The sequence below is a fragment of the Cynocephalus volans genome, chromosome 2 (assembly GCF_027409185.1).
Source record: "Cynocephalus volans isolate mCynVol1 chromosome 2, mCynVol1.pri, whole genome shotgun sequence".
NCBI lineage: Eukaryota > Metazoa > Chordata > Mammalia > Dermoptera > Cynocephalidae > Cynocephalus > Cynocephalus volans.
Genome location: NC_084461.1, coordinates 217,130,929 through 217,153,166, shown reverse-complemented (window position 1 = coordinate 217,153,166; position 22,238 = coordinate 217,130,929). Strand labels below are relative to the sequence as shown.

The following is a 22,238-nucleotide window of genomic DNA, read 5'->3' as shown; positions in this document are numbered from 1 at the left end:
AAATGTATGTAAATAGCTTACACCAGCGTAACCTCGTAACCTCGGGGAAATCAGTCACAACTGCGATTACACTAGGCGTGGGAATCACACACATGGTGCCAGTCAGTGACTTGTGCTTGTTCTTTGCAGAAATGGAAGAGAGTTATGAAACAGATACCAGCTCTCTGACCAGCTCCCTGCATGGCGTGTCCAACCACTGCACCCAAGACAACGTTGCCCCCGACGGTGATGCTGCTGCAATCCCAGTCACGTTCATCGGGGAGGTTTCAGACGATCCTGTTGATGAGGGGTTGTTTTCCAATAGAAACAACAACGCTGGTTCGTTTGACACCGAGGGTGCTGCTGGCAGGAGAGCACACCCACAGCCGTTTCAGGAGTACAGCCAGCAACATGTGACCACCAAGGAGGAAGTGCCTCACCCGAACCCTCCTTCCCCTGACACTGGAAAAGGAATGCTGTTGGCTTTATCCAACACCTGTAAAAATGGGAACTCCATTGAAAGGGGGCCCCAGGTGACTTCTGCCTTGAAACTTCACATGGATGACCAGAATGCAAAAGAGAAAGGCAAGGAGCACAGCCCTGCTGACAGTGAGAGGACACGGGCCACCAAGACAGTGCATCCCCAGCCAATGAATGGCCAGGTGGGCAACAATAAAAGCGCCACCTGGGTAGCACCGTCGTGGTGCCAGCGAGGCCAGAACGTAGGGCCAAGTTACGGACTCAAGCATGGCCTCACAACATACAAAATTGTTCCTCCAAAATCAGAGATGAGGTGTTACGACCGAAATGTGTCCCTCTCCACGGGCGCCATCAAGATCGATGAGCTGGGGAATCTGGTGAGTCCTCACGTGAACTGCCACAGGACCATATCCCTGTCGTCGTCCCATGTTGACACAGAAGCTCAACCCACTGGAAAAGCCAAAGAGTTCTGGAGGTGCAACTCCATGGAGAAACCCTGGGGCTGGCCCGCAGAGTCCCCGGCCCCGAGGCCCACCTGTACCACCACACCAGCCCAGCCGCAGCCCCAGGAAAGCAGGCTCCAAGCGGGCCCCAAACCGACCCCACCCCAGCAGCCCAACCACCAAGAAGAGGGGAGACGCCAGCCACCCATGGCCATTGCTTGTCACATGACAGTGCCAGCAGCTAACACCACGGAAGTCACATTTCTCAAGCCTCAGAGAAGAACATCCAGTCAGTATGTGGCCTCTGCTATTGCCAAGCGGATAGGGACCCCCAAAGTCCACGCCAACGTGGTGGAAAAGCACAGTAATGCTGCCAAAGGCCACGAGGGCCGAGCACCAGCACTGACCGGACAGCCTGTCACTGGGAAAGACGGCACAACCCCCAGCCTGGACTCAGAGGCACAAGGATGCAGAGATGGCACAAAGTGGCCCTGCATCAGCCCTCCCAACAATCATCACAAAGAATCAGCAGCGGGAGCCCGTCCTGGAGGGGAAGTCAGCCGCCCATTTGGAAAGTCATCCACTCAAGCTGGTCCAGCTGGTGTCCACAAAAGCTCCTGTTTCCCACTAGTCACGTCTTCTCAGAGGGATCATGTTTCTGTGGGGCAGAGCTGTGGTTTCAGTGGAAAGCAAAGCACGAGTAATCAAAGGTCCAGCTCAGCATCCAACCCCAAATGCACACTGGACCGCACAAACCCTCCCCTTCCATGTGCGGCAGATGCTCGGACCCCCAGCAGGGTGCTGGCAAACAGCTCTCAGCGGGCGCCTGCCAGCCGTGAGCCTCTTCACTCTCCAAAAGTATACAGTGCTAGTAGCCACATCGTCCTGGAAAGGGAGGAAAAGCCCAATTTGGTATCTACAGATGTACATGAAACAGATGGTACTTTGCCACCCAACATTTTTGGGCCAAAGAAAAAATTCAAACCTATTGTCCAGAGGCCACCCCCAAAAGACACATCTCTGCACTCTGCCCTGATGGAAGCCATCCACTCTGCAGGAGGGAAGGACAGCCTTCGCAAGGTGAATATGGCTGCCTTTAGGGGATAGGCACAGGAAGATCTAGAGAGACCTTCCCCCCTTGGGTGTCCTATTGTTAGATTCCTAGAATAGGACTGAAGGTGAGAAAGACAGGACAAGGATAACAGTGAGGTCTAATGCACAGGTTTCATTTTAACTAGAAATTCTGTCTCACTTCCCCCAGGACATTTGAGTAGAACCACTAAAGAGGCTGAAATGGCTGGGTGTTAGGCTTGTGCACACTGACTTCAGGCCCCTGACTGCCCTGTGGGAAAGATGTCAGCCAATAAAAGTCTACCCTGGACCAGAGGAGTGAAGAGGCTGGGGGCATGGGTCTCCCCATACCTGGTCCTTGAACAACGGAATGGGCAAATAAAAAAAAACAGGCAAGGCCACTTCTTTCTTTAACTTGTGTATTTGCAGAGCAATAGACTGTCGTTCTTCAGTAACAGTGGGAACAGTCGTCTGACGGGCTCCCTTTTTATCCAGGCATTTAACACATTACAAATATTACCTCATTTCTTTGGAAACCAGCACTCATTAATAGGAGTTACTTCCTCCATTTTGCAGATGAGGAAACTGAGGCACAGTGAGGCTAAGTGGCCTGGCCCAAGGTCACACACTAACGAGGGGGGACCCAGGATTCCCATCCAGGTCTGGGAGACTTAAGTGCACATATCACTATGGAGAGCTGGGTGAATAACAGGAGTGATGCAACGTCGGGGTGATTGTTCAATGTTACCCTGAATACGTGACCTTTGATCTTATACACACTTTCCCACAGACAGTCGCTGCAGATCCATTCCCCAGGCCTCAGTAGTAGGGGTCGGTTTTCTTCTGAGCTGCCTTCCAGTTAGCATTTCTCCCTCTTTTGAATGAAATGTGTTGACACTGTTCATGTTCTAGACTTCAGAACACGCCTTGGAGGCAGGGCCAAAGAAACTGTCCTACACGGAGTCAGGGAGTGAGCGATCTGCCCTACTCGCGGCCATCCGAGGGCACAGCGGGGCCTGCGGCCTGAAGAAGGTAAGAGGAGAGGGCCTTTCATAGCCTGTGGGTTCAAACACCCACTCCCTCTCCCCAGCGAGCTGGGTGGACACTGCAAAAGCTTCCGTTGTTCTCAGGAGATGGCTGACCCAACCCACCCGGGGTATTGGCGTTATAGAGTGGGTGCCCTGCTGCACTGGAAGCAGCAGAGCTCCCAGAAACTCTCCCACCCTTTTCTGGAGGCTTGATTCCTTCCAGCACCTAGAACTGAGCAATTTTCCATATTCTCTGGGACTCCCAGCATGGCTTCAGATCTCAGAGAGCCAGGCAACCGGGACTGAAGCAACTGCATACCTCCTGGAAGAAAGTCACTGCAGGAAAGTAGCACTGGCTTTTGCACAACCTCAGGAGCCAATATGGACTTGAGTGTAGGGCAGAATGGTGTCACCGTGACTTCCACACTCAGAGTTTGAGGAACAGCTTGACCTGTACATTACTCATTGAGTTTCGAGTGTGTGTCCTATCCCCAAAAGTTGGTCACATTGGGGTGTGGTCAGCCCTATTTCTGTCTTCATATGCCAAGAAAAGAGACAAGATCAGAATATCCAGTAAGGCACAACTGCCAGATCCTGGTCCCTGAGGTCAGCCGCTTGGCAGCTGGCAGGGCACAGGGGCTGATATCTCAGCCGTAGAGCAGACAGACTTCCTGGGCCTACTGCAGACAAGCTGTTCCAGGTCCAGGGGTAAGATACCAGCTGTGTGCTGCCCTCCTGGAAAGGACCTTTGTAGACACTGTCACTGTCTGAGTCCGTTCAGGCTGCTATAACACAGTATCATAGACTGGGTGGCCTAAACAACATTTATTGCTCATGGTCTGGAGGCTGGAAGTCCAAGATCAAGGCGTGGCAGATTCAGTGTCTGATGAGGCTGCTTCCAGGTTCACAGATGCCGCTTTCTCACTGTGTCCTCACGTGGTGGGAGGGGCAGGGAGCTCTCTGGGGTCCCTTTGATAAGGGCCTTACTCCCATCATGTGGGGCCCCACCCTCATGGCCTAATCACCTCTGTAAGACCCCGCCTCCTGATGCCATCATTTTGGGAGACAGGAACTTAACATGAATTTGGGGGACACAGGCAGTCACTCTACAGCAGTCACTTAACTTTCTCATCTCCAGGTGTCCTCCTCCGCCTCTGAGGAGCTCCAGAGCTTCCGGGATGCTGTGTTGTCTCCACAGGGCTCAGAAGATCCTGGGCAAGACTTTGGCCTCCTGCCCCCGCCGGCCCTGCCACCCCCTCCCCCGCTGGCTTCCCAGACTCTCTCCACATCGAGGACAGCTTCCAGGTTCAGCACAGGCACCCTGGACAGCCCAGTGGATGCCAGGCAAGCCTTGATGGACGCCATCCGCTCTGGTACAGGGGCCGCACGGCTGAGAAAGGTAACAGTGACTGTGTGTGAGTGTGTGGAGGGGCAAGAGAAATGTGATGCACCAGGCAGCGCAGCTCAGACCAGGGATGCACCTGCCCCTGGGCAGAAAGAGCTGCCATCACTGTGTCCCTCATAGGCACTGACAGGGGCAACAGACGCAGGTTTCTGTCCACAGGTGAGAAAGCCAGCCCCCTGCACATCAGGTGCCTGCCAGGTCCTCAGCTCCTCAGTGACAGAGGTGGAGCCTAAACCCCACCTCTAACCCCCAAGAGCATTCCCACCCTCACAATTGGTGCTGGCCCAGGGACAGGCTGAGGGTAGGCCCTGGTGGGCCCACAGAGCACATGCCACAGGCTCACGGCCCTCACCCTGCATGGAGGCTGCCAGCTTTATGTATGATCTGTGCACACCAGCATAATGTTTGACAGTGACTACATCCACAGTCCTTTGGGCAGAGCACACTCTCTAGTTCTCTTCAGTTCTTCCTCCTCTACAGTCTTAGCTGTTCTGCACATTTGTCATTTGTCACCCCCTGGTCCCTGAAGGCAGTGGATTGGTGGCCCCTGCAACGGGATTCCCAAATTAAAGGGATGCTTGGGCCAGATGGCTTTTGAGATCTGTTTCAACTTTAAAATGATTCTATGAATGGACCGACCCTTTAGCCTTGCCTTTTCCCAGTGGGCTTGGGAAGTTATACTAATCATAGGGGAAGCTGGGGATAGATATTATTTCCTTAGAGATTATCACCAAATCCTGGGAGGTCAGTTCTAAATATTATCCTCCTTTCATATATAAAGTGAAAAAGGTTCAGAGGAACCCAGTCACACAGCCTTGGCCACACAGGGACTACTAGACTCAGGAGACAGATCATCTTGGGCAGAGAAAGTGCTTGTCACCAGGTGACAGCAATGTGCTCTGTGGAAAGCAGGTAGCCCATGAGGTGGTGGGTGGCCTCATAGGGCTATGTGTGCCACTAGACAGGTGGACGGTGCTCCTTGCTTCCCACACTGGAGCCTAAGGGAGGAGAGAAGAGGGGAGGGGCCCTGCCCCCACCAGCCGCTCCATGAATGGAGCTCATGGGTACCCTGGGGTCCCCAGCTTGGTTCCCTCTGCAGGAGTGACCCACTGACTCAGGGGCATTCCAAGCTCCCCAGGAACCATTTGTCAGGGCTCCCAGGTGAGCCCCAGAGCCTGTTCTGGTGCAAGTGGGGGGTGTTCAGCTCTGTGTGAGTGCCTCTGGGAGGGATGTCACCTGGCAAGGATGCTGGCACAGCCCCTCAGGGAGGTGGGGAAACATCCTTACCCAAGTGGCTGTGGAGGGAGGCCAGTGTCACACTATCTCCTCAGCAGAGGGAACAGCTAAGAATTCTTGTGGGCTCTTCAGTTTTCTTTATGCTGCTTCATTTCTGTGGAATTTGCACATTGATGAATTTAGGTGTTGATGTAGAGGGAAGGAATGGTGAAGAAAGTGGGGTGACTGTGTAAATTCCTACAGAGACGGCTCTGTAAGTGCAGCTGAGGTGTCCCCTCTGCTCCGGGCACATCACGGAAACTGGTTTCAAGGGCATCATTCAAGGCCCTTCTCGAGAGGTCAGAAGCGGTGCAGTTGGGATCAGCTTTGCTTCCTGACTGACCCCAGGGTGCGGTGCTGAGTTTCTAAGATGGTGTTTCTCCACGTGAAATTTGTAGAACATCTTCACCCTGAATCAGATTTTGGGGGAGCTTGAACTTACAAATCTGCAATTTTCTAGTGTTCACCGTGTGACTCTCCATTATGGTTTGAGATCATTGTCTGTCTCATTTGAGCCTTTGACATATGCTGATAACCCCAAGTGGAGCATGCAGGCCTCCTTGCTCCATCTTGTGGAAGTCACACAGGGCCTGGGGCCAGGAGAGGCTGAAGGCTTGCATGTGGCTGTACAGCTGGCAGGTGGCAGACCACAGATGAAACCTTGGGCTCTCTCTCTGATAATGCTCTCTCTTCCCTTCAGGAAGAAAACAGAAAAGCTTGGGAATAGTCTGAAAGAACAGAGGAAGTCACGTGTAAGGAAGAGAATGGAGAGAGATACAGGGGCTGTGGGTGGAGAAGCCAGGACTAGGTGGGGCTGCTGGACGCGGAGGGAAGGTCACCGAAGCTGTGAGCACTGGCCGGGTGGAAGGCCAGGCAGGTGTTCCTAACTCAGTCTCACTTTGTGTCAGCTGCTTCAAATGGCAATCAGGAGCCCACGTTTTGATTGTTTCTTGGATTAGTCTAAGTATTATGACCTGCCTTATCCTCTTGGAAAATTCTAGGCAATAAATATGTATATGGCACTTGAGGTTTTGATGCCCTGAACCATGTACAAGATGCTCTTGGGCTGAGAGCCAGGTGCTGAGTGACAAGGAGGGCTCTGACATTGGAGATCATGTCCCCAGCTCTCTCTTTGTCTCTACTATTCCCAGATGACCCTGAGGCCTTCTCCTCCCCCTGCAAACTTTATCAGAGACTCACGTAAAACCTGCTGAGGAAAATGGGATGTAGGAGGGCAGGAACTGGTGGTCCACCTGCCCTAAGCAGCCTCTGCTCAGCCTCTATTAGGGACCCACAGGGGATCTGGGCCAAGTTGGCCTTACCTGGAACCATGATTGATTCTCCTGGAGGTGCCATCCTGCCTTTGTTTCCTGGTGGTTTGCCCTCTGTCTGCTCATCTGTGCTGAGCGGTAGACCTGTGGCGGCAAGGAAAACGTTCACAATTCAGGCAGTAAATTGTGACTTTTCTAGCAAGTCTGGTTAGGGGGCACTTTTCTGCTATGCATGGACCGTGGAGTTCTAGGTTGTCTTTGCAGCAAAGACAGTTTGGTGTATTTTTATGGCATGGGAATGTCAAATCATTTGAACTTTGCCTCTGATTATTTCTTTAGCTTTTTTTCAGCTTTTGGACTTTTAAAGCAATACTAACCTTGAGGAAAATGAAATAAGTATAGGGTTCCAGGACCCACACAGCATGGATTGGGCTTTCTGTAGGCATACAGTATCGTAGATGTTTTTTTATCTTCTGGGTTCAGAGAGGGCTCCAGAACTGGCACTGCCAGCAGAACATCCTGGAACTGGGGATTTCATGGCCTTCTTGGGGCTGCAGTGTATGAGTCTCCTCTTAACAAGGGTGCCCAACTAGCCTGGGAAGTGGGACTTTCCCAAGACGTGGGACTTTCAGTGCTAAAAGCCAGGACAGTCCCAGTCAAACAGGGGTGGTTATTCACCCTGCCTGTAACATACAAGTTTCGCATTGGCAGGAGTGTTGCCTATGATGACATACAAAATGGTGAATTCAATGTAGAAGGAATAATTACCTTAACAATGACTTTGCCATTTTTCAAGGCAGTTGAAATTACATTTGCCTTCACAATGTGAATCAAATAATGTCTCTGCCCCTGTATTTGTGGCTGTCAGAGAAACTTCCAGCTCTCTGTGCTTTTCCTCCAGCTCCAAACAAAAGCATTTGCAGCTCATCTGAGTCTGCTACTAGGTCTTCAGCAGAGCACCCACTCTCCCTGAGGGCAGTGTTCAGACGTGCCCCTTCCCCGTACTAGATTCTTTCTTCCACTTAGTCCTGCATTCACATTAATGGTAAAAACGATCGCCTGACCACCTTTGTCCGTCTGCTCTACGTGCGGGTGCTTCAGATGACCTGGCATTGAACACCAAGTGCCCTCTAATCCATGCTTATATAGAAAATATTCAGAAGTTCAGTGCTTTATTCCACAGCATTGCTGGAGAACCTACCAAGGTCCAGGCACTACAGTAGCTGCTCAGGATAGAAAGATGAGTGACGTACCATCGGCACCCTCAGGAGTGCTCAGCTGGGGGCAGGGGGTGCAGAGTTTGCCGTTGACCTTAGACATTTTTCAAAAGAAGTTAGAAGACTGATAAAAATCCCAGAGACCTTTCCTACCTCTTTCTTCCCAGGATAGTACCAGAGCAAGCATCTCCTCCCCACCTGCCTGGAAGTAAAGGCTGTGGCTGCCATTTGACAGGTGGAATGTGAGGCACAGACATGTAAATGACATACCCCAACCCTTCGCTAGGTCAGGGCCGCTGCTGCTGTGCCCAGACCTCTTACCAGCTTCTGACCACTGTGGAAAACGTGCCCCAACCACACCGATTTCCAGCCCCTCCATGGATCCCTTGCAGGAGTCCATTTTCCTCCTGCAGGAACTAGCTGATGCCACCCACACACCAGTGCAGCACTTGGCCTTGACAGTAGACCCCAGGAGGAATGACCAAACACATGGCACTGTCAGGAGGCCCCAACCAGGAAGGACAAATGACAACAACAGATCTCCTTTCCTCGGAGCCTGAGTGTCCCTGTGTGTGCATTAGAGAGCTCCACATTCCCCTGTCTAGGGAATAATGACATGTCAGGACAAGGAAATGACTCACGAGTACAGGTGCACCACACACTGGATTCCGGAAGTGTGTGATGCACACCTGTAGTTTGGTTAAGTTGGAGTAGTTCCAGGTCCGGGGCCCATCCTGCCTCCGCTGGCTCTCTGTGTGTGACTGCTCTGCCCATTACGGCTCTGCCAGCTCACCTGTCTGTTCTGCAAGCAAGAGACGCCACCTAATGCAGAGGCCACCCTCAGGGCCTTCAAGGGCACTGTTCCCCGCTCCTGCACAGTGGTTCCCCACATTTCCTCACAAAGCCTCCTTCAGTCCCCAGACTAGATTAGGTTCCCCTGTCACAGCATCTCAGCACTGTTCCTTCATAATGCAAACCACAGCTCTCATTTCTCTAACAGTTTCTGTAACTTTTGCTGAACGCTCGCCTCTCCTTCCACCTCCTGAGCTCCGTGAACCTCGCCCATCACATGCTAGCACCTTGCACAGCTCCTGGCATGGGTGTGCAGTGGTTATTTACTGGAAGAAGGGGGAGAGGGAGGACACATTCTTTCTCTGCCAGCTTCCTGGCCTTCCTAGAGCACCTTGGTGTCCATATGCTCATAACTCATCTGTGTCATAATCATTATAAAATCTTGCCAAGAAGCCACTTCAAGCTGGAAGAACCCACCTGCTTTTCCCTTTGGAAAAGAAGATGGGTTTCGCACATCTCCAAGCTTCCATCCTGCAGAGTTTAGCTGACAGCTGCGTAGCTGCTGCCATGTGTGTTCACCCCTGCCTGTGTTCTAGTGGGTGCAGGCAGGAAGACAGTAACTGAAGTAGAGAATCCTGCTGCACTTTTACAGTTTCTTTACTGCCCCGAACACCATTTCCCCATCACCACTGTTCATTTTACCTTTTTTCATATGAAGATTATTCATATAAAGATTATTACCCCAGAACACAGAATAAAACTTGAATATTTTTACAGCTTTCCATATTGGCCTCAAACAACAAGCCTTGTGCCTTCATTGATTTTCTTCTTGTCTAACCAAAATGAAAAGAGACTCTGGCCGGGCCCGTTCTGAGCAGAGGATTTATTCACTCCCTTGCCCCCACTGCCCTTGCCGCCCACACTCCTACTTCCTCCTGTGCCAGAGAATCTGCCTCAGCAGTGTGGAACAGCCCCCCCACAGAGCTTCGTCCCCCGGGGCCAGGTTTAGGTTAGCCAGGGATGCTCGAGCAGCCCACTGTCCCACCCTAAACCTTTGTCACCCTCATAGTTAATCCCAGCCCCCGGGCAGGCTCAGTGCAGTTATGTGGTGAGGTGTATTCCAAGCCCCCATGCCAAGCCCCCTGTGGAAATGGTCTTCAGCACCCTCTTAGAAACTGCAGCGTGGACATCATCATGCCCAGTGAAGGAAGCAGGAATGAGAGAGGGTGAGGGGATCCCCAATATTCACCCAGCCAACATGCAGATCTAGACTCCAAAGTATGTGCTCATAACGTTTACACACATCCTTGTTTTAAATCCAGGTGGAATTTGTGTTTTCTTGTATAGGAAATTCAAAGCCAGTTGAAGAGTTTGCAAGGTACCCCATCGAGGCCTCCCAACTATCCCTTCCTCTGATTTTGGTAAATCCAGTTTAACAGCAAAACTCCTTGGGGGGGGGGGTGTTTTATAAAGGATTTTGTATCATTTTCTTATGAACAATATCAAAGATATTAAAAATTAGGAATAATTTTACACTAAACACCTGTATACCTACCACCAAGAGTGTATGATAACATCTCGCTACATTTGTTTGATCACATAACTATCCACCCTCTACCCACCCACACCAAATTTTATTCTTTATGCATTTTGAAGTACATCGTAAAACGTCAGTACACCTCACTCCTAAATAATTCAGTACATATATTGTTAGAGTTTAATATTTCTTGTAGTTGTTTCTGAAGTAAAATTTATACACTGTGAAATGCACACATCTGAAGGATATCATTTTATGAATATAAAACCCATTTTCACCGTTCCTGCCCTCACTGAGTTTGAGTTTGGTATTGGACAAGTATGAAGTGTACAATAAAACAAACATACATAATTATATAAAATTTCTAGTTCTCAGGATATATGAGGGTCTTTGAAAAGTTGATGGAAAGATTCATATTCTTTTAATTCCATTTTTCTGTGAATTGTTTGAAATGTGTGTGTGTATACATGTACACACACACACACACACGTATTTTGAGGGGATTTGTGGCTGCCTGCATTATCTGGTGCAGGGGAGGAACCGCACCAGCACAGCTGCAGGCAGGGTGGTTGGAGAGGGGAGTGTCTAGACAGAGAGGGACGTCAGAAGTCACCCTACCAGCCCACAGCCATGGAAGTGGACCAACCAGTGCTGCCAACAGTGCAGGAGGAAAAAGAAGGAACAAAACAAAGCTTTTAAGATATTTCAATTCTCACCTGCTTAAAAAGAATCCCTGGGAACTTCTGTTTCTGACCAAAATGGAGCATCAGGGACTAGATTTATCATCCCACCTGAAACAACCAAAAATTCAGACAAATATAAGAAATGATGGTTTTCAAGCCATTGGACATCAGGCAGCAAGGAACGGTGATCTATGAGAGACAGGACACAAATGCGGTGAGGCCTGGGACTCTCCCCCACCCCCCTCACTATCCTGGAAGAGTTTCTAGCCATGGTGCAGGCAGAAGGAACCCAGAGGCCAGGAGACTAGCTGAGTGAAGGAGCAGAGCTGAGAGTCTGGGGAGGCCAAGGCAGCCAGAGTTTGCAGAGCTGAGTACTGAAGAGGAGATTGGAGCACAGAGAGAGGATTCCAGAGACCTGCAGAGGGTCCCCCTGGAGTAGCCAGCTGGGTACTGATCAACACATGCAAGCAAGGCTGGGAAAAGAACTGCCTGGTAGGAGCAGATGGAGAAGTCCCCAGAGCTCACACAGGCCAAGAACAGTGCCTGTTTCCACCAGCCAGACAAGAAACCTCATCCCTCTTGGCATTGAATAGAGAACTCAGACAGGTCCTTCCTCAGCAGTGGGCAACAATTAGACTCAGTCCACATGGCTCTCATGCTGCCCAAGAGATCTTTCAGGCAACACCTGAAAGAATCAACCTGTTTTCACATAAATGCATCTAAGAACAAAGCTCAATATTTGTAGGAATACAAAAACATCCAGCACAAACAAGGTAAAATTGACAATGTCTAGCATCCAGTCAAAAATTACCAGGCACACAAAGAGGCAGGACAATATATGAAATATCACATGGTAAAAATCAACCCATCAAAACTGCTCTAAAATGGACATAGATGTTAGAATTGGCAGATGAGGATATTAAAAGTTACTATAACTATATTTAAGGGATCCAAATAATGCAAAGTATGTTGGTAACCACAACTGGATTAAATTAGAAAACAGTAACAAAGTGTTCTCTGGAAAATTTCCAAATATTTGAAAGTGAAATGACACAACACTCAATAACTGACAGGTCAAAGAAAAAAAAAAAATCAAAGGGAAATCAGAACGTATTTTGGACTGAATATAAATTTAAATACAATGTAACATTTGTGTGCAACCACTAAAGCAGGGCTTAGGGGACAACTTTATAGAACCACATTGTTGTATTTAAAAAGAATAAAGTATTCAAATGAATTATCTCACTTCCACCCTAAGAAACTAGAAAAAGAAGAGCAAAAATAAAATCTAGAGTGAGCAAATAATAAAGGTGAGAGCAGAAATCAATGAAATAAAAAAAATTATAAAGAAAAATTAATTAACCAATAAATAACTTGTTCTTTGACAAGACCAATAAATTGACAAACCTGTAGCCAGATTTACCAGGAAAAAGGAAAAAAGACAATTTGCCAATATTAGGAAAGAGGGAAGTAACATCACTACAAATTCTACAGGTAGTGAAAGGATAATAAGGGACAGTTAAGAATAGCTTTATGCAGTAGACAACTTCTTTGAAAGACGCAAACTAGCAAACTACACAAACTACAAAACACAAACCTCATTCAAGAAGTAAGAGATAACCTGAATAATTAACTTTGATCCACACATCACACCATGTAACTCAAAATTAACCATAGATCTAAAAGTAAAACCTAAAAGTATAAAATTTCTAGTGGAAAACATAGGAGAAAATCTTTGTGACTTTGGCTTACACAAAAATGCCTTAGATTTGAAACCAAAAGCACCATCAATAAAAATACAAATTGACAAATTAAACTTCATCAAAGTTAAAACCCTTTGCTCTTTAAAAGAGCAAATTGTTAAGAGAAATGAAAATACTACCCATGTTACTACATCTATGTATTGACAAAGCATACATCTGAAAAAAAAAAACTTCAGCATTTATAAAGAACACTCAAAACTCAATAATAAGAAAACAACCCAATAAAATAGGCAAAATAAAAATAAAAATAAAAAAGAATAAAGGACTTCACCCATAAGCACTTCATCCAAGAAGATACACAGATGCAAATGAGCCCATGAGAAAATGCTCAGCGTCTTTAATCATTATGGAAAAACACATTAAGCCACAGTGAGATATCATTGCATACCTCCTAAAATGGCTAAAATTTTATTGAAAATGACAATACAGAATTTTGACAAGGATGTGGAGCAACTGGAACTCTTATAAACTGCTGGTAGGAATGTAGAATGGCACAGACACTTTGGAAAACAGTTTGGCAGATGCTTAAGAGGTGAAATCTACAACTACCATATAATCCAGCTGCTCTTCTCCTAGATATTACCCAAGAGAAATGAAAGCACAAGTCCACACAAAGACCTGTATTCATATACGATGTTCATAGCCATTTTATTTGTAATTGCCCCAAAACTGAAAACAGCCAAAAGTCTATCACCAGAAATATAAATAAACACATCGCAATATGTCCATATGATAAAAAGTGTTGAAGCACGCAGCAACATAGATGAATTTTGAAATAATTATGTAAGAGAAAGAAGCCAGACCAATAGAAGGATACATGCTGTCTTGTTCCATTTATATAAAACTCTGGAAAACGCAAGCCAGTTGGTAGTGATAGATTATCAGTGTTTGTCTGGGACTGGGGGTGGAAGGGATTACAAAGGGGAGTGAAGAAACCCTTAGGAGTGATAAGATATGTTCATTATCTCGACTATGGTGGGGGTTTCACGAGTATATACATATATCAAAACATACCACATTTTATACTTTAAATATGTGCACTTTATCATGTGTCAATTAAACCATTAAAATAACTGTATAATTTTTTAAAACATTTTATCCCTCCTCCCATGCAACTCAATCCCTACAGCTGGTAAATTTTTTTTTAATTCAAAATACTTTAACGTTTACTTCCACATATTTGTGGGGTACACTTGTGTTGTTTCAATATATGCGTATACTGCACAATGATTCACTGAGGGTAGATGACATGGTTTTGGCAGGCAAGAATTCTACCACTGAACCACCAATGCCGAGGTGGATGACATGGTTTTGTACCCACTAGTCCCCCACTTTTCCTCCTCCCACCCCCACCCCTGGCCTCAGGTGACCATTATTGTACCATCTTCTTCTGTAAGAGCCACTTTTTTTTTTTTTTTAGATTCCACATGTGAGTGTACTTTTTTCGGATTAACAATGAAAACCATTGTTTTGAGGTTAGAGGAACCTCATCTGTTAAGGTGTCTGGAGTTTGAAGAAAACTTTTTGGACACTTCTCGACTCTCAGCAACGTTTTCCACGTTCAAGTGCCCCCTCTCCCCTGCCTTCTTGTTTTCTCCTTCCTCTCTGGCACGTGTCCTCAGTCTGCCCTGGGACATCTCTTCCTCTGCTCATCCTCACTGTGGCGCCTGGAGTTGGTCCTGCATTGCTTCTCTTCCAGATCTGCTCCCTCTCCCGATCTGTGGCTCTTGCCACCATCCAGACGCAGATGGTCACAGCTCCACATCTCCATCGCAGGTTGTCCTGTGCTCCAGACCCCTGTCTGCAGCCCTTCGCCCACATTCGCATGTGGGCACCGCTGGCTCCAGCTCAACGGGTTCAGCATGGAGGTGCTCCCCTGAGGCCCCCAGGCCTCTCGTCCTGAGCTTCCTCTCTCAGTAAAGCCACCACTGTCCACCCTTTCCTGCACCACACATCCGCTGAGCAGCTGCTGGTGCTGGGCACAGGGCAAGTCATCTCGTTGTACCCCAAGCTTCGTCCTCTCCTCGTCCCCCCTTCTTTCCCTCCAATGCTGCTGAGTCCACTTCTGGATCACTGCCACAGCTTCCTGATGGGACTCCCTGCCTCCATCTTGTCCCATGGCCCTGCTCAGCCACTGGCAAAGGTGCCCAGCCAGTCCTTCCCCTGCTCCTGTAGCTCTCTGGCCCCAAGACAAAGCATAGGCTCCCCAGCAGGTCTGCAAGGCCCCACTGACCTCCGCAGGCTGCCCCTTGTCTCTGCCCCCACAATTCTGTGCTCCATGAATTCTCCATCCTGTGATCAAAATCCCCTCACTCTTCCCACCTCGGGGCCTTCGCACATGTTTCTCTTCTGCCAGAGACACTTCCAGCTTGATTCCCATTTGTCTGTCACACAGAACTCTGATCAAATGTCATTCCTACAGAAAGCATTTTCCTGATCCCCACATCTGGGCTACTGGCCCTGCTAACTGCTCTGTCCCAGCCTCTGCCTTCCCTGTCATGTCCCCACCCTCGCTGGACTTGTCATTTACAAGTTTCTCACATGAGAGTGTCATGCTGGGAGGGGAGAGGATCACACCCATCTCCTTCACCATGAGTCCTCAGCACCGACCCCACAGCCTGACCCCCCAGTGAGTACTTACAGGCCAGGGAAGAATGAAGCCGCTGGCTTGAAGGTAGAGGTGGTGCCTCCCTGTCTTAGTCCATTTGGGCTGCGATGACAAAACCCCATAGCGCAGGCAGCTTATAAAAAACAGACAGTTATTGCTCACAGTTCTGGAGGCTGGAGTCCACGCTCGAGGCACCTGCAGATTCTGGTAGGAGCCAGTTCCTCATAGACAGTGTCTTCCTACTATGTCCTTACATGGGGGAAGGGGCCAGTAAGCTCCTGGGGCTCTTGTGTAGAGGCACTAATCCCATTCATGAGCTCTGCACCTTCATAACAGAGTCACCACCCAAAGGCTGCACCTCCCAATACCATTGATTGTTTGGGGGGTTAGGGTTTCAACATGTGGATTTTGGGGGGACACATTCAGCCCAAAGCACTCCAGTTGTTAATAAGTTAGGATGGGGCCTGTAGGAAGGCTGCAGCTAAGTGGAGACCTGGCGAGAGCAGCACCCTTGCATCTGCACAGATGTTGTCAGGGGCCTGGCGCTGGGGTGTGGAGGAAGGACAGAGGAGGCTCGTGGGGGAGCATCAGAGAAGGGCAGAGTGGGCCTAAGCCCTCCCCCTGCCTCGGGGATCTGTCCCCTCACCCATAAGATGGTTAAGGTCATTTAAGAGACAAGTGGGAGATCATGTGCAAAGGGCTGGGACATTGCCCAGCTGTCTTAGGGCTATCGTCATAAACCTTCTCATTCTCAAGCTTAGTTGCAAAGGCTGCCTGAGCAGGGAAGAGCAGCTGACCAGGAGGCTCCTGAACCAAGGGGAGGCCGACAGAGCCAGGAGGTGGGGGCCTGGTGGCCAGACCGCAGAAATACTGACCCGGTGGGCCAGGTCTGAGGGCCCTGCTCTCTACCCACTAGGCCTGGTGGGGACAGCTACTTACTAGAATTTGGTTTGGGGCAAGTTACCGTCTGTGAATTTCAGATTCTTCATTTGTATATTGGAGGCAACACCCATAAGGATAATAATCGCAGTAATACATCACTTATTTGGTTGAGCTGATTTTTTAATGAGCTGAGACTTGTGTGGTACTTACATGGTGTCTGGCACGTGGTAAACCCACAGGGAATATTCTAGGTGTGGTCAGTTTGGTGGTAGTTGTGGTGATCATCGGTGTTAAGAGAAATCTGTTTGTGTCCTTGAATATTCACTGTGATGACACATGGAAAAAGCAGGACACAATGCCCAATTTGCAGCGCAGTTCAGTTTTTGATTTTGTTTTTTAGGGGGTTTTTTTTTGAGAGATAAATTTCCTTCTTCTTTAAAAAAAAGGAAAAGATCAAAAAAATTGGCCAACCTGTATCTAGACTGACCAAGAAAAAGAAGAAGACCGAAATTACTAAAATCAAAAATAAATCGGGGACATTATTACACTGTCATTATGGTTTTTTGTGCTGGTAAGATTTAGTTTGTTTCTCTGTCTTGTTTATGTTTGTTTCCACCAGTGGATTTTGTTCTTTCTTATGTATTTGTGGTAGTGATTATCACTTTTTTGGATTCCAGATGCAGGACTTCCTTGAGGGTTTCTTGTAGGGCTGGTTGTGTGGGTGGTAAACTCCCACAGTTTTTGTGTGTCTGGAAAATACACTATTTTTCCTGCATTTCTGAAGGATAGCCTTGCTGGGTATAGTATTCTTGGCTGGCAGTGTTTTTCCTTTAATATTTTGAATATATCGTAACATTCTCTTCTGGCCTGTAGAGTTTCTGTTGAGAAGTCTGCTGTTAGTCTGATAGGGTTTCCCTTATAGGTGACTTGATGCTTTTCTCTTGCTTCTTTTAAGATTCTCTCTTGTCTTCAAGCTTTACGAGTTTGACTATAATGTGTCTTGGAGAGGATCTTTTTGGGTTGAATCTGTTTGGGGATCTTTGAGCCACCTGGATCTGAAGGTTTACCTGTCTCCCTATACCTGGGAAGTTTTCTGTTACTATTTCATAGAATAGGTTTCCCATGCCCTTTCCTTTCTCCTCCCCTGCTGGAACACCCATGATTCAAAAGTTTGTGTGCTTAAGATTGTCTGCTAGCTCTCTTAGATATTCTTCACTTTTTTAAATTCTTTTTTCCCTTTTTTGTCCAACTGGGTTATTTCAAAAAACTTTTCTTGAAAGTCAGAAATTCTTTCTTCTGCTTGTTCTACCTGCTGCTCAAGCTATTAGTTGTGTTTTTTATTTTGTTGAGTGAATCTTTCAGTTCCATGAGTTCTTCTACATTCTTTTTTAAGATATTAATCTCTTTGTAAATTTCCTCCTTCATAGCCTGGATTTTTTTTTTTTTCTCATTTCACTATGTTGTCTAACTGGCTCTTCTGGTATCCCAGTGAGTTTCCTTAAGATTCTTGCTCAGAATTCCTTTTCAGTCATTTCAAGAGTTTCCAACTCTATAGGATCTGGTATTTGACAATTACTGTATACTTTTGGTAGTATCATATTTTCCTGGGTTTTCTATTATCTCTATGTCAATGTCTGGTCATCTGGTAGAACAGTTGCTTCTTCTATTACTCTGGAGTGGGCTTTAAAGAGAGAGACATCCTCTTCTTCATCCAGTCTCTGCTAGTGACTCTCCTTGTATCAATGCAGTTGTGTGTTTGGTGGGCTGCCTGCACAGTGGCTATGACTCCTGCTGTGGCATCGAGCCGCTTTTGTGTCAACTGTGGCTGTGGTGGTGGCTGTGTTGGGCCACCCATGCAGATGTGCTGTTTTCAGAATGCTTTCTTGCCTGCCTCCAGGTGGATGGGGCTGCCCTTGGCTCCTGCCTAGGCCCTTGTGTGTGCTCTTTTGCCTGCTTCCTACAGTTCGGTTTAGAATGTGTTGAGCTCCATGAAGCACCAGTGGGAAACCCAATGTTCATTTCCCATGGTTTCACAGGAATCCACCCCTTTTCTTAAAAGCACAGTTTAACTTTTGCTTTTAGTGGCACTGGAATGTTTTCTTCAGAATTCCATGAATCAGATGTTCTGCAGTTGGGCTGTGGTGGGAGGATGCAGGGCTGAAACAACAGGAGAAGGTTGAGATTTCTCATCACTGGAACGGGAACCTGTGAGCGTGCATTATTTATTCATTCACGCCACAAGTACTCAGCACTCTGCAAGTTCTGTGCCCTGGGGATGTAGTTGGGGAGTATATCATGATTCCTGCCTCAAGGAGTCTCCACTCCATCAGTGAGAGCCAAGTCCATAGGACGCACTGCAGGCTGGGGTGACGACAGGGAGGGATGGGACAGCAGACACCTCTGAGAGAATGGTAGGCACCTGCATGTGTACCCGTGGACTCCCCAATGGTTTCCTACTTTCCTACTTTCTTTTTTGAATGCAGCAACAAGTCACTGAAAGATTTTAAGCACATTTGTGCCTCAGAAAGATTACTGTGTAGGTCTGTAAGTGGGATGAGTGTCAGTGCAGACAATCTTAGGGTGTTGCCAGAATACCATGGCAGGGATGAAGGTGCCCCTAGCTCTCCAGCCCCTGAACGTCCACACCTGTGCCTGTCAGTGTGTGCTGAGTAACCATGGACCTTCTGCACTGCAGGTGCCCCTGCTTGTATGAACCATCAAGAAAGACCAGATCACTGAGGAAGCCCACCTGTGAGACATCCAAAATCATCACTGAAAGATTCCACGTGGTGAGGAACATCAAGATTGGTGTTACTTTCTACAGGCCAAAATGCGTGCAGTTGATTTTCAGTGTGTTCTTATATAACGGTTCAAATGGAGGGGAAAAGACTGCTTTTCTGTGCAGCTTGTGTGCCAAGGAAAATGTGTTTTGCCTCTGAATATTTGAAGTTGCCAATAAACTATTCTTGTTGGCAGGTTAATGGGAATATAAATGCTGGAGCCCAGCACTTGCACTTAATTATATTTATGGGTAAAGTGAAAAGAATCATGCTTTAGACTGGTATTGTACCTTTGAGACCTTTACTGCAGATAGATGGTTAAAACCATTTATTTGTTTAAAATTTTTTGAATTCTAGAAAAAAATATAAATCAACTGAAGTAATCTCAATGTTATGTGCTACATGATGCTATGTGTATTGGTAGTAAGGGAAAAAAATTGGGAGGCTTTTTCAAAGATGACTGTTGGATAATAAGATTATGGATTTTTATTTCTCAAATATTTGGGGCTAACACCTCATAGAGGGTTGTGAACCATGATCTGAACAACGAACATTTTAAAAATCAACTATTACCACCCAGAATAACAATTGTACATGATCATGGGGACAGGGCATTTCTGAGTACTCCAGAGGTGGCGGGTGGCTGAGGTCAGAATGACATGGGAGTGGATGGCTAGTGCCCCACCTGGACAGCTGTTTCCCCATGGGCTGTGAAGTGGATCAGGTCTCCCCCGGGGACCTGTGCACGGAGCCCGGTGACTTCCCTGGGAGCCTCCTGAAATCCTGCAGAGGGCCGAGGAGCAGGGATGTTGGGTGCCTACGTGCCGCAGAGATCGGATCAAAGTTGTGCTTAGAATTTCACGATTTGAGTTCGGTCTTGATGCTTTTGCCAGACAGTTCAGTGCCCCGCCTTGTATTATATCACGGTCTTCTCATAGCACACAGTGCTAAGTCACCAGTGCTTGTAATAAAGTTTAACTACAGCAGTAGTTTTTCATGTACATCTATAAAACATTTTGTATATTGAAGAAATCTCTTTAAGACAGTGATAAAAATCAAGAGGAGTTCATGAAGTAAAAACCTGTATCTTAATGAAAAAACAACTATGTTCACATCATTTTAATGTTTCACAATTATTTCAGATCCGGGCATCGGGCAGAAGGGAAACTTTGTTCTTCATTGTCTGATTAACATTGCTAAACTTTTTCCATGAAGCAAGAGCTACCAGCCAATTGCTCTTAGTCACAGCAGTCTATTCTTTGTCTTTTAGTGCCACAAATAAAAGAAAATCAAATCATAGCAGTTGTGTGAATTTCATACTACAATTTATTAGAATACCCCACCTCCAAAATGAGAAGGATGTATTCATTTATACAGTTCAACAACCATTTATGGCTGCCTGCTACACTCCTCTGGTCACTGCGTTACAACAGATAACAAAACAGACAACAATCCTCAAAGAGTTTACAGTGGAGAAGACATACCATAAACAAGATACTTAAGCAAAATGTTGTGTGTATTTAGTTATTGATAAATGCTAAGAAGAGAACAGGAAAAGTCAAATAGGGTGGTGAAGAAAGGCCCCAGTGAGAAGGTGACATTTGAATAAAAACCTTAAGGAAATAAGAGAGCAAAGCCTGAGTGGATCCATAACTGGCAGAGAGAAGAGCAGGTGCAAAGGCCCTGGGGCACAATTTTGCCTGGTGTGTTGGAGGAATGAGAAGGAGGCTAGTGGTAGAAGAATGGGGCCTCGAGGAGGAGAGGGCACCCTCCCCCTAGTTCATTTTGTTCATATGAGAAGGTGTCAGCTTTATGCTAAATTTATTCTTTGTTGAAATTGTGTTACATTCTGCATCTCAAGCCTTGAGGAAGCTTGGGTTTTGAGATGTGGAGTATTGAGTAATCACAGCCTTCTGGGTCATTAGTCTTTTGCAGAGTATTTACATAATTGTTCTTGGTTCATCTTCTCAGTAAACCCAGATGGTATTGAGGCACCATTTTCCAGATGAGCAAACCAAAAGCAAGAAGATGGAGCAATCTGACCACGTTGTTCTCATTCCCGAAACAACATTTTGTGGCTCCCTATTGTCTACAGAGTTGTCTAAACTCCTTAGCCTCTTAGTCGCATAGATGCCCCCCCCCATACTCACTTCTCCAGCCTCGACCCCACTCCTCTACTTGTTTCCTGTATCAGTATGGAACCACTGGCAATTTACTGGGCACACCCCAACATTTCATGTGTGCTCCCCTTATTCCTCAAGCATTTCCTCTGCCCGAAATGCTCACTTCCTCCCACTGCCACCTCCATCAACTGGGAAAATCCAGTCCTGTTCTGAGTGTGCTGCCCCTCCATGGGTCCCCTCCATGGATCTCATCCGTGGTCAGGCCCGCCTCACTGTGCCCCTTCTGCCTCTGTCAACTCTGCCCTTCCCTCCCCTGTCTCACCCCTGCCTTTCTGACCACAGTGGGGACCTGGGCAGGAAGCTGCTCCAAAGGAACTCAGGGCCTGGAGCTTTGTCCCGTGTACCCAAGAAGAAGCCTAGTTCACGGCTATTATCCAGGCATAATTATCAATAGCATTCTCTCTCCCAAAATGTCCCAGTTTAGATACTAAATTCTATGGTATCCCTTATTGTCTGGTCACTTACTTGGGAAGACGAGGTTTCAGTGAAGCTTCGTGGAAAGAATGAATGTCCTGGAGACGCTGAGCTGGTTTAGAGCCCAGTTTCCCTTATGTCTAGTCTGGGGGTTTTCATATTTCCTCTCTACCTCTGTATATTGTACATTACACCCCCATGGGAGCCCATATAGGGCCCCCCAGGCCTCCTGCCAGCCTGACATCTAGAGCAAAGCCTCTCAAGAATCCTCCCTGCTGGGCCCAGCTTCTGAAACCTGCTCATCACCCTACAACAGGGGCTGTTCATAACTCATGCCTGGCCCGGACGTGGCAGGTCAGTTTGCAATCTGCCCACAATCTCACGTTGCCTCTTCAGTGTTGGCGCCCATAATGCCCCACTCTGGGTG

The 22,238-nt window shown here is 47.4% G+C and overlaps 1 protein-coding gene across 4 annotated transcripts in view; it reads left to right on the top strand.

Moving 5' to 3' along the window:
* Window positions 1–20,482, top strand: part of COBL (cordon-bleu WH2 repeat protein) — a 295,923-nt gene extending 275,441 nt beyond the window's left edge. For all 4 annotated transcript variants that reach the window (XM_063088248.1, XM_063088250.1, XM_063088249.1 and 1 more), the window contains 4 exons: window positions 130–1,982; window positions 2,886–3,005; window positions 4,140–4,400; window positions 19,130–20,482. In XM_063088248.1, the coding sequence (XP_062944318.1) occupies window positions 130–1,982; window positions 2,886–3,005; window positions 4,140–4,400; window positions 19,130–19,147 (2,252 nt within the window). In that variant the 3' untranslated portion in view covers window positions 19,148–20,482. The remainder of the gene's footprint in view (window positions 1–129; window positions 1,983–2,885; window positions 3,006–4,139; window positions 4,401–19,129) is intronic.
* Window positions 20,483–22,238: the final 1,756 nt, after the last annotated feature.